General features: G+C 34.1%; 1 protein-coding gene and 1 long non-coding RNA gene across 2 annotated transcripts; one reads left to right on the forward strand and one right to left on the reverse strand.

The window, feature by feature from the left end:
* The first annotated feature begins 5,627 nt into the window (after positions 1-5,627).
* LOC129874037 (ribulose bisphosphate carboxylase small subunit, chloroplastic) lies at positions 5,628-6,593 on the forward strand. The gene is made up of 3 exons (XM_055949258.1): positions 5,628-5,878; positions 5,976-6,110; positions 6,201-6,593. The coding sequence occupies exons 1-3, from the start codon at positions 5,702-5,704 to the stop codon at positions 6,429-6,431; spliced, it is 543 nt and encodes a 180-aa protein (XP_055805233.1). The 5' UTR covers positions 5,628-5,701; the 3' UTR covers positions 6,432-6,593.
* A 3,695-nt stretch (positions 6,594-10,288) lies between these two features.
* LOC129871944 (uncharacterized) lies at positions 10,289-13,415 on the reverse strand. The gene is made up of 3 exons (XR_008762350.1): positions 12,708-13,415; positions 11,802-11,843; positions 10,289-10,965 (listed from the first exon to the last, which is right to left on the reverse strand). It is a non-coding gene; the product is annotated as an uncharacterized LOC129871944 (long non-coding RNA).
* Between the last annotated feature and the right edge of the window lie 1,895 nt (positions 13,416-15,310).

Below are 15,310 nucleotides of genomic sequence, written 5' to 3' on the forward strand. Positions count from 1 at the left end.
TAGATATGTACATATATTTCCTAAAATATGTATATATCTAATATAAAACAAGAAAAAACTTTGGAAGCGAAGAATGAGGTGGGCGGGATAGAATTTTTTTCAAAAAAATTAAAATAATATCTAAATTAATATTTGAAGGGATGGGAGCACGGGGGAGGGGGGGATGAAGTAAGTTTTTTTTTAAAAACGAAATTTATAAAAGAAATTTTAAAAATACGAATAAAACTAAAAAAATTGGAAGTGGGGGGAGGGGGAGAGGGATATGGTGAGAGAAAGTGGTGGAGTGGAGAAAAAAAATATTTTATAATTCTTTTGGAGGGGGTGGGGGGGATAATAATAATTTAATTTTTAATTTGAACTAATTATAATAATTTATTTAATTTTTATTTTTATCCATGTAGAGTGTGATGTCACAATTCTTTTTACATAGTTTAGGTATAAATTCATACTCTCAATAATTTAGGTATGAAATTTAAAAAAATGAATGGTTTAAATATGCTTTTGATATTTATCTTTTAAAAAATATGACATATATCTCTAGTCCAAATAAAAACTTTAAGGAAAATTGAAAAAATGGAAATGAAGAGGAGCCAAATCCAAACTTATCTATCCCGCCCAATCTTTTGCATTTCTCCTTATTCTCCACCTGTCCTCTCTCTTCCTGCTACAAGTTGTCATGATTGTTTTTATGACGGATTGGGTTAAGGAAACTAAAAAAGAACTTCAATAAAGAGCTTTAAATATTTGAAAATTGAGTTTTGATGATTTTGTTTTTATTTGATTAACTTGATATCCGGATTTGTTTGGATCATGAAAGGGAGGCTGTTATTTAAAATTTCATATCATTTGGATAAGGTTTTGAGTGATTTTGATTAAAGAATTTGAGTTAAAACAAAGAACGGAAGAAAGTTGATTTGTACTTAATATACATGTGACATACATATTATAAATGTTGTGTATGTTATATATATATATATATATATACACACACTATTTTATGCCTATATGAATGACATACAGAGTATGTATATATATGCATTTTCCCCGATTTAATAACTATCCACTATTTAGGGAATTCTTTTTCTGAACCTATACATATTTTTACCGATTTTAGTGTAATTAGTTTATTTGAAAATACACGTATCTCTATTTTTTCACCACGACGTGCATTTCTTATCATTACTTGCTGGCCTACTTCTATTTAACGAGATGTAATCCAAGCAAATTCTATCCGAAATTCGATTAATAACCTTATCATATTTATACCAAATCATCCCAAACTTGAGATATAATCTCTTCGAGATGTTTTCAAGCTTTTAGGATAACATCCCGTCAAAAATAATTTTAAATTTCACTAAACCTAATTGTTATTCTACACAACCTATCTGCAGTTAATTATCTCAACTATTTACCTAAGTGAAATAGGTTGCCTAATAATGTATTTCTATTAAGTTTTAAAAGCAGTAATTAAACAACATATTATTTTATGTGGAAAAACCTGGCTCACAAGAGGTGTAAAAATCAAAATTTGTATGTCTACAGGATTTACTTCTAACTTCACTAGATTTAAATGCTAGGATATTTACTATTAACCATGAAATATATACTATTAACCATGAATTTGGATATAGTTTTTATTATAGAATAATTGTTTATTCAATTTTAATAAAAGTTTTAATAGATCATATATTTTTTTGTGTCCATTTACTTATATAGTAGATGATTTAGTGTATAGAGTTTTAGCTTATACACAAATGATTAAATCATCGGTTCTTATAAGTATAAAGTATTTTTGTTCACAATCTAAGATGGAAATTGGACAAGTCATCGGTATGATTGTAGCACAAGATTATATATAATTTATCTTGATTATGGAAGCGGTGTAGTTTCAACTTCTTGTGCTAGTGCATTTTGTATGTATTGAACGGGACCGAGAAAAATAGTTGTTTTAGACTGACTGACAAAAACATATTCTCTAAACTGTTAAATGTACTTATATTCTTAATCTTGATATAACTATTATGATCTGTATATATTAATTATCATTTTGATTTATATTAAAAGGTGAGATTCTGAGATGGATCAATATGTCTGGTAGATTGGATGATAATAATATATATTGGTGAAATAATAAGTTAGTTAATGGAATTCATGTCTCGATATAGAGATTGATGATATGCTTTTTTGCGAAGCTTATAAGTTTTCATCGTATCAAACCTTGCAAGTGGATTTATGAATCCGACACATGAAATAAGTTAATCAGTGCTCTTAAGGAAATTAATCTTTAAGTTAAATTCGTCAGTGATTTAATTTATTGATTAGTATCTGTAATCTTAACATGGGGAATTACATAAGTGTTTAATGGAAAATTTCGAAATATAAATGGAGGAGTTCAATTACAAATTTCAAGTGGAATGATTTGTAATTTATTATGGTAAGAATAATTCAAATTAATTATTTTGAATTATTTCCATAATAAGGAACGTAATTGATTCTGTGGTTCTTGCCCATATTTAAAGGGAAAAGGTCCCGGGTTTTCCTAACCTAAAAAAGAGAGGGATCACTGTAGAAGACATTTATCGAATTAAATTTCAGCAAGTTTATGTATTTTAACATGATCGTGTGTGTTTTAGTATAAACGTATATGTTGTCTATTATTCATATAAGTAATATGATTCTGGTACATTTTCGCTATGCATATAGTTTTCCAACATTAAATGAGCCTTGCAACGACTGATTACTAACCTATGTAATCTAAAGAATTAATTCCTAATCAACACACAACTCCCAAGGTATATGTTTCCCAAAATCTTGAAGTTTCCTAACTTGAAGATAATAATCCTATTTCAGTTTATAGCACACTACTAGGATTACATCACTATAAACTCCTAAAACTGAAAAGCTAAAACTGCTTAGCCTAGCACTGTAGAAGAACCTTGCCTCACGATCAATTTCTTCAAACACCAAACAACACTCTTAAGTCAATTTGCCAATTGCCTTTTCTGTGTAAGTGTATGAGTTATTCATTCGGTGAATTCCTTGCTTTATACTAAAGCTTCTCGGAGTTGTAAGCACACCTACTTATAAAAAGACTTTTCTTTTTATTCAAACTCTTTTTCTACTTTGAGAGTCCTAATCAACCACTCAATCTTCAGTCTGCCGCATTTGCTATTTTATGATGTCTCTTTCTGAAGTAACTGTTTTCCTTGATTTTCTCATGTTTGACTTTATACACAAAGGCTACATATAGATAGAAGATAGTTTGACGTGAACCTATTGTGGCTATCTGTGTAATGATTTTTGTCAATCATCAAAACTATGCTTATCCTAACACTAATTTCAGCTTCGAAGCTATGCATTTTAGTGAGGGATTGTTGGTATTATTAAACTTTTGTTGGTAATGCAAAGTCAAGAATTCTTTGTGGGTCTCGTTTCTTAAAAAATTGCTTTCAAGGCAATGACTCGCCAACCACACAATAATTCTCATTTTGTTATTAATTATCAAAAGTGTATACTTTTACAACAACTATAACATGTTCGAATTCCAGCAGTCCAGTCCATATTAGCTCTTCAATGTTGTTCTTGGAGGTTTTTGTACTTGTCTTTCATCACGGTGTTAGGATAGAAATAATCAATTGTCATGCAGAACCTAGTAAGACAAAGCTCGAAAGACCATGAGTAAGAAGACAAATAAGAAATATACCAAAAGAGACACAGATATTTAACGTAGCTCTTTCAATCAACCTACATCCACAGAGGTGATGAACAATCCACTATATAAAAAAGAGTACACAATATCGGGAGAAATAACCTCACATAATTCACTCGAAATATATATAAAGAGGTTCAAACAAGTGTTAACGTAACACTTATGCTCTCACTGTTTACGCCTTTGTTACCTGTGGGAACAAAGAAGATTATAATTCAGCTTTACGTCATCTAGTCCAAGTTTTGCACTAAGAGAAGTTTGCTGCCGGAAGTATAATCAGCTATGCTTTTGCTGAGCATATGGAAACAGACTTGGTCAGCATAAAAATGAAATTTTAATGGCATTGCACCTTCATGCACTTCTTGTTGGTTAATTAGACTTGCTTTCAACTTTCAAGCTTAACGAATAATTGAGTTCAACATGTATAGTAGAAAATACGCTATGCTGAAAATGGTCTAAATTTTTTTTTGTTTGGTCGTATACATCAATTCATGCTATAGGAGGAAATGTTGCATTCCTCAAAAGACTTGTGGGGATAAGAAAATCTCCAAGTTGCAAAGAAACACCGGTGCTCCACCTATGAGTTTAAGTTTTGTGCATTGTCAGTAGAATATTTTGCACCATCAGGTAAATAATTATACTCACAAAGTAAAAGGATATTACACTTTTGACACTAAGAAATAGTGTGACAGGAAGTATTAGAGAAAATAATGTTGGTATTAGCTTTGATACTATATAATTTCTTGTTTGGTAGTGTTTTCTTACCTATGTATAACTATTACCTACATCAATCATTAATTATATATAGCAAAGGTTGAACACACAACCTCAAGTAATTTTTGCAACATTTTAGTCATTACTCTAAACCTTCAACTTGTGTTAAAGGGTGTCAATACTTATATATATATTTATTAAACCAAATTTTGACCTATATATACAATGTAATTTTTTGATCAAGGGGTGTCAATTGACACCCCTTGGGTAAGTGTAGCTCCGCACATGCTATTCACCATGACATTAACAATATATACTAGTACTATTCCTATATATTCTAATACACTTTATTTAGTACTATTTCAAAATTTATACGATACTTGTTATTCGATACAACAAATCAAACAAACGATAAAAGAAATATCAGCATAATTAATCCAACATTACTAATGATTATATTCAGCACTATTCTTACGTATAGTACCCTATCAAACGACCCTTTAAAAGATAATAATTATGTATAAGTATATAACCTTTTTTTATAAAAGGCAAGAATTTGTAACACTACAACAAAAGGGATTAAGGCTTTAGCGATAATTAAGTGAACGTACATTGTACTCAGAGTCGTTAAAATTTTTAGCGGTATTTATATAGAATATTAGTCGTAAATATCCTAATTTATTATTGTTACTAAATATAATATAGCAATGATTATATTATTGAAATATTATAAGGTATATTATCCGTATTTATAAGTTAAATTTTTTAAAAAAATTCAAACAACTGGCAGTGGCCAAAAATGAAAATGATGCATCCAGAAAAATACGTCTGGGCCTTCTGCAGTAAGGAATGGTCTCTCCAAGTCCAATCAAAAAAGACTGCAAATGCATCCACTATTACATAGAAAAATTAACCAACATTATCACACATTCATATTTTCTTCTCACCCCATTATTGATACAGATAAGATTCACGAGCTTCCGACACGTGGCACATCCATTCTGGTCTCTTAATTTAAATTAAAAAATAATAAAAAGCTCCAATTTCTTATCTTTCATGTGGCCATCTTGTAATATCAACAGCCACATAATCCAATGGTCACCCTTCAGCTAAGATGAGGTTTTCTTTGTTTCTATCCGTTAGATAGAAAAAATGTCTAAAACCTTGTCATTATATAAAGGAAGGAAGCCACAGTGTAATAAGCATCTTCAAAAAAAAAAACAAGTGTCTTTGAAGTTTTTTTAAAAAAGTAACGTTTTATAGCTAAGTAGTAACGCAATGGCTTCCTCAGTTGTTTCCTCGGCAGCCGTTGCTACCCGTAGCAATGTTGCTCAAGCTAGCATGGTTGCACCCTTCACCGGACTCAAATCCGCCGCATCTTTCCCTGTTACCAAGAAAAACAACCTTGACATTACTTCCCTTGCTAGCAACGGTGGACGTGTCAGATGCATGCAGGTTAAAACAATTTTTTTATATTATCAGTATAATATTTTTAACTAGTTATTATATAATTGTTAGTACTTTAATTTGAATTGTTTTATGTGGAGTGTAGGTGTGGCCACCAATTAACAAGAAGAAGTACGAGACACTCTCATACCTTCCTGACTTGTCCGTCGAGCAATTGGCCAAGGAAATTGAGTACCTTTTGAATAAGGGATGGGTTCCTTGCTTGGAATTCGAGACTGAGGTCAACATCTCTTTTTAATTACATCTTAGGATGATTTGATAGTATAAATATTTTTTCACATAGTCTTTTTTTGTCTTGGAAAATGTGCAGCACGGATTTGTGTACCGTGAGCACCACAGATCACCAGGATACTACGATGGTAGGTACTGGACTATGTGGAAGTTGCCCATGTATGGGTGCACTGACGCCACCCAGGTGTTGAATGAGGTCGAAGAGTGCAAGAAGGCGTACCCACAGGCCTGGATCCGTATTATCGGATTCGACAATGTCCGTCAAGTGCAGTGCATCAGTTTCATTGCCTACAAGCCAGAAGGCTACTAAATTTCAACATATAATTAATTACCCTTATCGACATGTTTGTTTGAAACCACAGTTTTTTGCGCTTTTGGTTCGTTTTCTTCCTATTCGTACCGGTGTATTTTCCTCGATTTCGACCAAGTTATGAGAAATTAATAATATGATGAATCGATGTTTATATGTTTAGTTCTGGGTTTTTTAATTATATGTTTTTTTTGTTGGTGTGTATGAGTTTTATTGTCCCAAAACAAATTCCAACTTAAAATATCTCTTTAATTCAATTTATTTTTTCATAATTGAATTAGATATTTTTTTCCAACTAAAATGAAAAGAGTTGCATCACATTGAGATATCGGTTCAATAACTAGTAAGAACGAAGAAACTTTATTTTCTGCCTACCAAAATTGACGCAAATTATATGAAATTTCTTTTATTTCACAAATTAGTGGATTCAAACTTACAGTCTTGATCCATCAATGTGAAACTAACATAAGTTCCATATAATTTGTATTATTTATGTGAGGCGCAAAATAAAATCTTCATAAGAGTAACCAACCTTCTAGGCTTATCATAATCAGTTGGGCCCAAGATGCTTTACATCTGTGGCCATGCACAACAAGGAACGGGCCAATTATTGAATTTTGTTGTTTTCCTGTTGTCCTTTTTTTTTTTTTGGACAATATGTTTTTCTCTTGTCGCTCAGAAACAAAGGTGAAATGTTTTAGTAAGAGTGTAATAACCTATTTTTGTCGTTATGAATAAGTCAAAGGGAAGAAAATTGAGCCAATTTTTTTTTGAGTAGTAACTTAAAAAATTTGAATCTAGGCTAGACTTAGGCGAAATCTAAGTCAAGTAAGGTTTGTGACAATTCGGTAATGGATGGATGATGAATTTACAACTTTGATAGTGGGGATTGATAGCAAAGACACCACGGAACTCGTATGGCTTTACGAAATCGAATTCGGGTGAATAGAACACTCGTAATTTATCTTAGCATGAAGGGTTAAAAATTAAAACGTCGTGGGCATGTTGCAAAATGAGAGCTTGGGACATGAATTTCGAAGTTTTATTCCCGTGCAACCATCCACGATGGGATTATTTTCGCAACGGAGAGGCCGCCATGGTGGGGTAAGTAGCACCATGGTGGGACAGCCGCGAGTTTAAACGGGTAAAAGTATCAAAAACTTATTTTATTCCTCTAACTTCGTTCTTGAGAGACCAGAAACGACCTAGAGCGATATTCCTTCAGTTTTTCACCAAATTTTGTGCGAAAGGTAAGCTAAAGCTCCCCTATCTTGTATTTTGATTCTTAAGACCTAGAATTTGTGGTAAATACCTTAAGGGGGGGGGTTTGGCCTGAATAATGGTAGAAAAAGCCCTAGTTGGGGGAGGTGATCATGAAAGTGGCCAAGGGTTATGATTTTGATGCAACCCGGATATCGTAAGTCAATAGTTCATTGATTTGTGCATTTTTGTGTAATTTTAGACCAAGAAGCCAAAAGACTTCGAAAAGGGAAAACTCTAGCTGTTTAGAGTTTTCAGGGCTTAGTTTCGAGGTAGGTGATTGTTTTACATTTCTGTCTATACTACATGTGCTTATTACTATAATTGATAGCATTGCCTGCATGTGTGATACTAGAAAAGATGTAATAAACTTAATGAAATGAATTCTAAGATCAATTACATGTAATGAACCTGTTACTTGACTTTGCAAATATGTGAAATATTCGTTGTGGATTATAATTGTAATTTGGTATCGGGTGTCACGTGTCGACACACACACACACACACACACATATATATATATATATAAGGATCGGGGTGTCACGTTTTGATACACACACTTATATAGAGATCAAGTGTCAAATGTCAACACATATACTTATAAAGATCGGGTGTCACATTCCACACACACACATAGTTGCATTACTTATAGCTTTCTTGTTCGTAAACAAAGCGGATTCAGAATTATCTTTCATTCCAAGGAATAACTTGTATCCACGTTCCACGCGTGCGCGCACACGCACACACACTCACATACACACACACACACACATATATATATATATATATGCAGATGTGTGTCACGTTCCGACACAACTATTATTTAGGTGTGGGTCCCATGAGAGGACTATGGTTAACTGTTGTTTGATATTGATATTTTGAACTGAATCATGCTTATGAACTTGCTAATTGGTAATGTATTTCGTAGATGCATGTCTTTACTAAATTATGGTTTCTTCCATATGTTTCATTCACTGGGTTGGCCGTGTGATCCTATCAGTACACCATTGATTATGTATACTGATACTGCACTTGTTCTTTTCTTATTTAGTACAGGGCATCTTCAGACGGGTGTTGACAGACCTTAGTTAGGAAACCACTAATTTCTCAGGATTTAAGGGTGAACCAATTTTTTCAGACTACAATGGGTTCTTCTAGGATCTCAGTCCAATCTTTTCGGACTTTGACCTTTCAGACTTTATTTTTACATTATTGTTTTGGGGTTGCATCCTCGTACTCTTAGACTTGTTCCCTTAAAAGATTTTTAGCACAATGATTTTCTATCACGCCCCGAGAGGGTACCCTAGACGTGGCCAGCACTCAAAGACCATTGTTGGTCCCCAAGCAAACCACTTGGTCCGATCACACGTGCAATCACTCAACGGAAAACTCAAAATGAATTTAAAAGACATTCAAGTGGGCTAACCAAATCAACCTTTCAAGAAGAATAATGTATTTAAAACAAACTTAAAATCAACTTTATATCATAAGGATAGTTTTGGAAACCAAAATATTTACTCGACACTATCATCTATCTGCATATGAAGCCTTTAATACTATTCAGAAGGTGCCAATGACAAGTACATGGCTACCCAAAAATAAATACTTCAAAGAAAAGATAACTAATCCAGAGTGCCTCCAGATGCAAGGAGGACTCACCAAATCTGAGAGTACAAGTGATCATCAATGATGCGCCTGTTGAGGATCTCTAACACCTGTATATGCATTATAAAATGATGCTGGCCAAATGATGTCACTACATGGAATGTACGAGTATGTAAAATGGAAGGAGGGAGAAACAATCAACAATTACTTAACTCAAGCTCATCAATCGACTCAAATGATATGTAAAAAATTAGAATTTAGCAAATGTTTCTCAAATCAACTCAATCATCTACAATCCCAATCTAACAATCCTATCTTGCAAGATCATATCCTAATTGGAAGTTTCTCTAATCGATAACCATCACCTATGAGCCGGTGATGTACACCAAAGCGATTTCGTTGCCACACCCGTCCAATACCTTGCTAGCGTAGAGGACCAATCACTATCATTGGACCCACAATCAATCAAATTCCATTGTTTTGGGACTTACGAGGTTTAACCCTCCATCCTACGCTGGCGACGTAGTTCATGGAAATTGAGTTATAACTACACTCTTATCCAAATCGGTGATTAATACTACTTCCAAGACGCCATGTGCTCATAAGAATCACATCAATCAGTTTATACAAGTCAATCCATCTAGTTGCATTGGACTCTAATCATCTCAATCATCACTTCTTTCAATTAGACATTCTTTTCAAGACTCATTCATGACTCATTAGAACTCCAATCAAGAATCATTTAAACTTCTACTATCCAACTCAAGTTCGACTCATGCTCATTCAACATTCACCAATCAAACTTTTACACTCAATCATTGTGTAATACATTGAAATTTAATATTCAAATAGAGTTCATGTAGGGAGCAACAAAATAATTTATTTTAAGTGTTTAATTCATGAAAACTATCAATCATGCAAGGTTATGTAAAAATATACTAGGATTTATAAAGATCTTTCAAATATTCATTTGTAGGAGACCTATATCACTTACTACTCAACCAATCATATACTTAGAGGCACATGGAAGAACTTAAACCATGCTTTAGTTATCCTTACATACCTGTAACTCGAAGAACAATCAAGAGTTTGGAAGATGGGAGTAAACGCCTGAACCTTAGCTTCTTTCTCTTCTTCAATTCTTGCTCTCAAATAAACTAAGGTTAATGAGGGTTTAGGCATGTAGTGTCACGACCTAGCCCCGTAGGCCGTGACTAGTGTCCAAATTGGACACTCGTATACACACATATTATCTATTATCAATCGACAATTAAACACGATATAGAATTTATATGGGTAGCACGTTATCTCAAACGGTCACTTATATATATACCAAAATCAGCTATTTCTTGGGGAGTCTTAATTGTCAAAAATAAGATAACATAATATGTAAGCCGACAAGGCTTCCATTCTGAATGTAAACGTCCAAAAACATAAGTCATACTAGTACACCGGACAACATCTATATACAACCCACTCATATGTCTACAGACCTCTAAGAGAATTAACAATAGCATATGATGGGACAGGGCCCCGTCGTACCCCTAAATACACAAATATATACATTATAAGGATTAGTACCCAAAGTTTGGGCTCCGAGACAATGGAGCACTTCAAACTCGTTGAGTAGAATCCTAAGTTGGCGGCTCTCCAAAATGAGTATTTGTACCTGCAGGCATGAAATGCAGCCCCCCGAACAAAAGGGGGTCAGTACGAACTATGTACTGAGTATATAAAGCATAAAATACCGTAAAGGAGATCACATCTGAAATAAAGATTCAGGAGTTAAGTATCATAATCAATAAATCACTGTACCTGTGTCTTATAAAATGAAGACATGCATATCATCATATATCGTACCTAGCCCGTTATGGGACTCGGTGTCACAATTATATCAATATATCGTCATATGTATATATATACCATACCCGGCCCTCTAGCAAGGGACTCGGTGAATAGAGTAGTGTACACTGATACCGTACCCGGCCCATTATGGGACTCGGTGCCATAATCATATCGTCATATCATCATAATATCATATTATCATATCACGTACCCGGCCCTCTAGTAAGGGACTCGGTGAATAATATAGTGGAATCCATACATGATAACATATCCGGCCTATCGTAGGACTCAGTGAATAATACCATAACAATATGCACGAATAAGGTATCATTAGCAACCTTGCGAAATTTGATCATTATCGGAGACTTAATAGAATAAGCAAAATAGTCCATCATTTGAAAACCAAGACAATAGTCATTATGAATCACATCAATTATGGATTATACTAAAATATGAATTATACCACAACATGAGTTATACCAACTAGGATGGCTGGAATCATACACATGAGTCAAGACATAACAATATAAATTTTGAAAATCAAGAACGGTAGCCATCCGAGTATATCTACGAATACGAGTTTCTTTGGAATTTAAGCATACGTCATTCGTTCGTTTCATATGGATCATGCCAAAAGAAGAAGATGTTAACTTTACATACCTTTAGCATTTATACGTATATGTTGTCCAATATTGTCTCAACCTATATTAAAACGTTAAGCACTATGATTAAGCTATGGACAAGAATAAAACGTAGTCTATCGTTAGTAGGTTATTTCTAAAAAAAATTGGACAGCACCTCCCCTATACCACTCACTTTTCCCACTTTCAAACCAGCCATATAATCATCAACCAACATCAACAATCCAAAATATTGACACAAAATAAGATTTATTATTCATGTTACCAAAGCAGTAAATTCGGAAAGTCAAGTACCTCACGTTGTATCTAAAATTTGAAAATGAAAACGGCAAAACTGGACTTTATAACCTTCATGAAACATTTAGATCTATGTCTTAAGTTTCCAATTCAAAAGAAATCAACTCAAAATTCATTTTCTACAAAGCGATATCATCAAAATACGAACAGCTATACATGAAGGAATTTTCAATCCAGAATCTGGACAGAATTTGTCTTAAGATTCATGCTCAGTTTTCGACATCATAACAGCAGATATAGACTAATACATAAACATAAGAGTTGTAGGTACGTGTATTATCTTTCCAAAACATGTTTAATATCTAAAATCGAAGGTCTACACAATGAGATATTCCAAAATTACTACCAGCTACTCAATTCCAAAAACGGGTTTGAACATTCACAATCTTCATACACCTTTTTCCTCCAAATTCAAGAACAACAACTCATCAACAACATCAAAACAATATCAAACATTATTATACATCATCACTAAGATAATTCCATCTATTTAATCTACCTAAATCAACCCTTTAACCCATAACTCTCAACAAATCACCAAACTAGTTTATAACACTATTTTCTCCGTTCTAATTCGTTAAAACTCTAACTAAACTTATTAACAATGAAAAGGAGACTTTAATATTACCTTAAATTTGCAGCACCACATAAAATCTTCTCCTTATTGGCTGATTTCTAGCTCAAATTGAAGCCAACGCGACGTACAACAATTTTCTCTTCAAGAGCTTTGAGATTCGGGGCTTTAATTGTGGTGGATGTTGGTGTTTCTCTCTAGCTTTCCCTTATCTTACTCTCTCTGGAAATTTCCAGATATTTCTTGGTCTAAACTATGAAGGAAGACATAGAATTTTGATTAATTTCGTGGGTATTGGGCCTGACCCGAATTAAAATTGGGTTGGGCCGAATTCACTATTTAGTTTGGCCTGTCAGACTTAAAACGTCTATATCTTATTACTCCGATATCACATTTCGTCCCACGACCTATGGTTGGAAAGATATTTCAATTATCTACAACTTTCATGTTGAGAGTTTTCCCAAATTCTCAAATTATAAAGAGGTTATGGCCTCCCGAAGTCAGCTTACCCGAAACGTAACTTTAAGAAAAACATATTTGATGGCTTCTATTTTGATTTGGCTTAAGGGTCCTTCTTGAGATGTATTTTACTACACATAAATTATTCATATAACTTGGCATCTACAACAAATCATGTCCTTTTAAAATTCAAAATTAAAAGTCCTTGAATTTATAATCGTTAGCGTACGAATAATCCAAAATGCAAAAATACGGAATGTAACATTCTTCCCCCCTTTAGAACATTCGTCCTCGAATGTTAAACCTGCCTCATAAAGTCTTATAAGAAATTTGGGGGAATAGTCTTTTTTTTGCAACAACAAATAGTTTCATATGTCAATCAATATAATTAATCGAGAGGTTTAGATTACCTGTAGGCGTAGAAAACAAGTGAGGATACTTATCCTTCATCTCTTCCTCGGCTTCCCAGGCCATCTCTTCTCTATTGTTATTTCGCCACAATACTTTGACGGAAGCCACATCCTTAGTACGTAACCTTCTGACTTGGCGATCAAGTATAGCTATAGGGTTTTCCTCGTAAGAAAGCTCCTCCGTCACCTGGATATCATCCATGGAGAATACTTTAGAAGGATCACCAATGCATTTGCGAAGCATCGACACATGAAAAAAAGGGTGCACTGCTTCCAAATCAGATGGTAGGTCCAACTCATATGCAACCTTGCCTATTCTACGAGTAACCTGATAAGGGCCAATGTAGCACGGGCTAAGCTTTCCTTTCTTACCGAATCTCATTACCCCCTCCATGGGTGACACCTTCAAAAACACCCAATCACTAACCTGAAACTCTAAGGGTCGACGTCGATTGTCTGCATATGATTTCTGTCGACTCTGGGCTGCTAATAACCTTTCCCGAATAAGCTTCACTTTATCAACAGCTTGTTGAATCATATCGGGTCCGATTAACTTAGCCTCACCAACATCAAACCAGCCAATAGGTGACCTACACTTCCTGTCATATAAAGCCTCATACGGTGCCATCTGAATGCTAGAATGGTAGCTGTTATTATAGGCAAACTCAATAAGTGGCAAATGGTCATCCCAAGTACCTCTAAAGTCAATAATACAGGCCCGTAACATATTTTCTAGCGTCTGAATAATGCGTTCAGCTTGCCCATTAGTCTGAGGGTGAAATGTTGTACTAAGATTTATTTGTGTTCCCAATCCCTTCTGAAATGATCTCCAGAAGCTAGCTATAAATTAAGCCCCTCTGTCTAAGATAATAGATATGGGAATCCCATGAAGTCTTACTATCTCTTTGATAAATAACCTCGCATAGTCCTCTATTGAATATGTAGTTCTAACTGAAAGAAAGTGGGTTGATTTTGTCAGCCTATCTACAATCACCCATATGGAATCATACTTCTGTGGAGTGCTAGGTAAGCCTGTAAAAAAAATTCATATTAATTGCTTCCCAATATTTTCTCAAGTGTTCTCTTAGTTAATTATGCCGTTCATAGACCTCCTCCGTTTGTCGACTCGCTTTAGTTCATTATAACGCACTCCAAGTTCTACTAGTAAATCGAAATTTCACCAGGGTAATATTTTGGTACTCCAATATTCTTTCTTTACCCTACTATGACAATCCGTATTCTGGAATCCTCGGCATCATGTGTAACTTTCTGACTTTGACTTGAAGGTCTTTAACTATCATTTGTTTTTACCTCTTGATCTTGATCTTTTGGGTTGGTTATCAATTAGTGTTAAGGTTCCTTCATCTTATAACCTTACCGTCATCCAGTAACCAGTAACCCGCCTATTCTGATTGTCTCGGTTAAGTCATTTCATAATTTCCTTTACCCTAACTGGCAATATTTTAGGCATAATATCTTGAGTCATTTCTCTATTTTTGACTCAAACTTTTCTATTGCCCCTTTACTCTAATTTTCTCTTACTTCTCTTACCACACATACTATTGCAATCTTTATACGAATATGTGTAGGTGCTTAAATCAGCCCAGAAAATACCTAAATGTCTCCACGTTAGTCTTTATGCAGTCCCTATATTTTCTCTTACCTCTTTCAGTTGATATCAGGACTCACCTATGGCTTTTGCCCCCAATACTAATTATATCTCTATAGTTTTTTCCTCAAACCATCTTATACTTTTCTTTGATGTATCCGGAATATTGCAATCGCATT

This window comes from Solanum dulcamara, chromosome 11 (genome assembly GCF_947179165.1).
Source record: "Solanum dulcamara chromosome 11, daSolDulc1.2, whole genome shotgun sequence".
Taxonomy (NCBI): domain Eukaryota; kingdom Viridiplantae; phylum Streptophyta; class Magnoliopsida; order Solanales; family Solanaceae; genus Solanum; species Solanum dulcamara.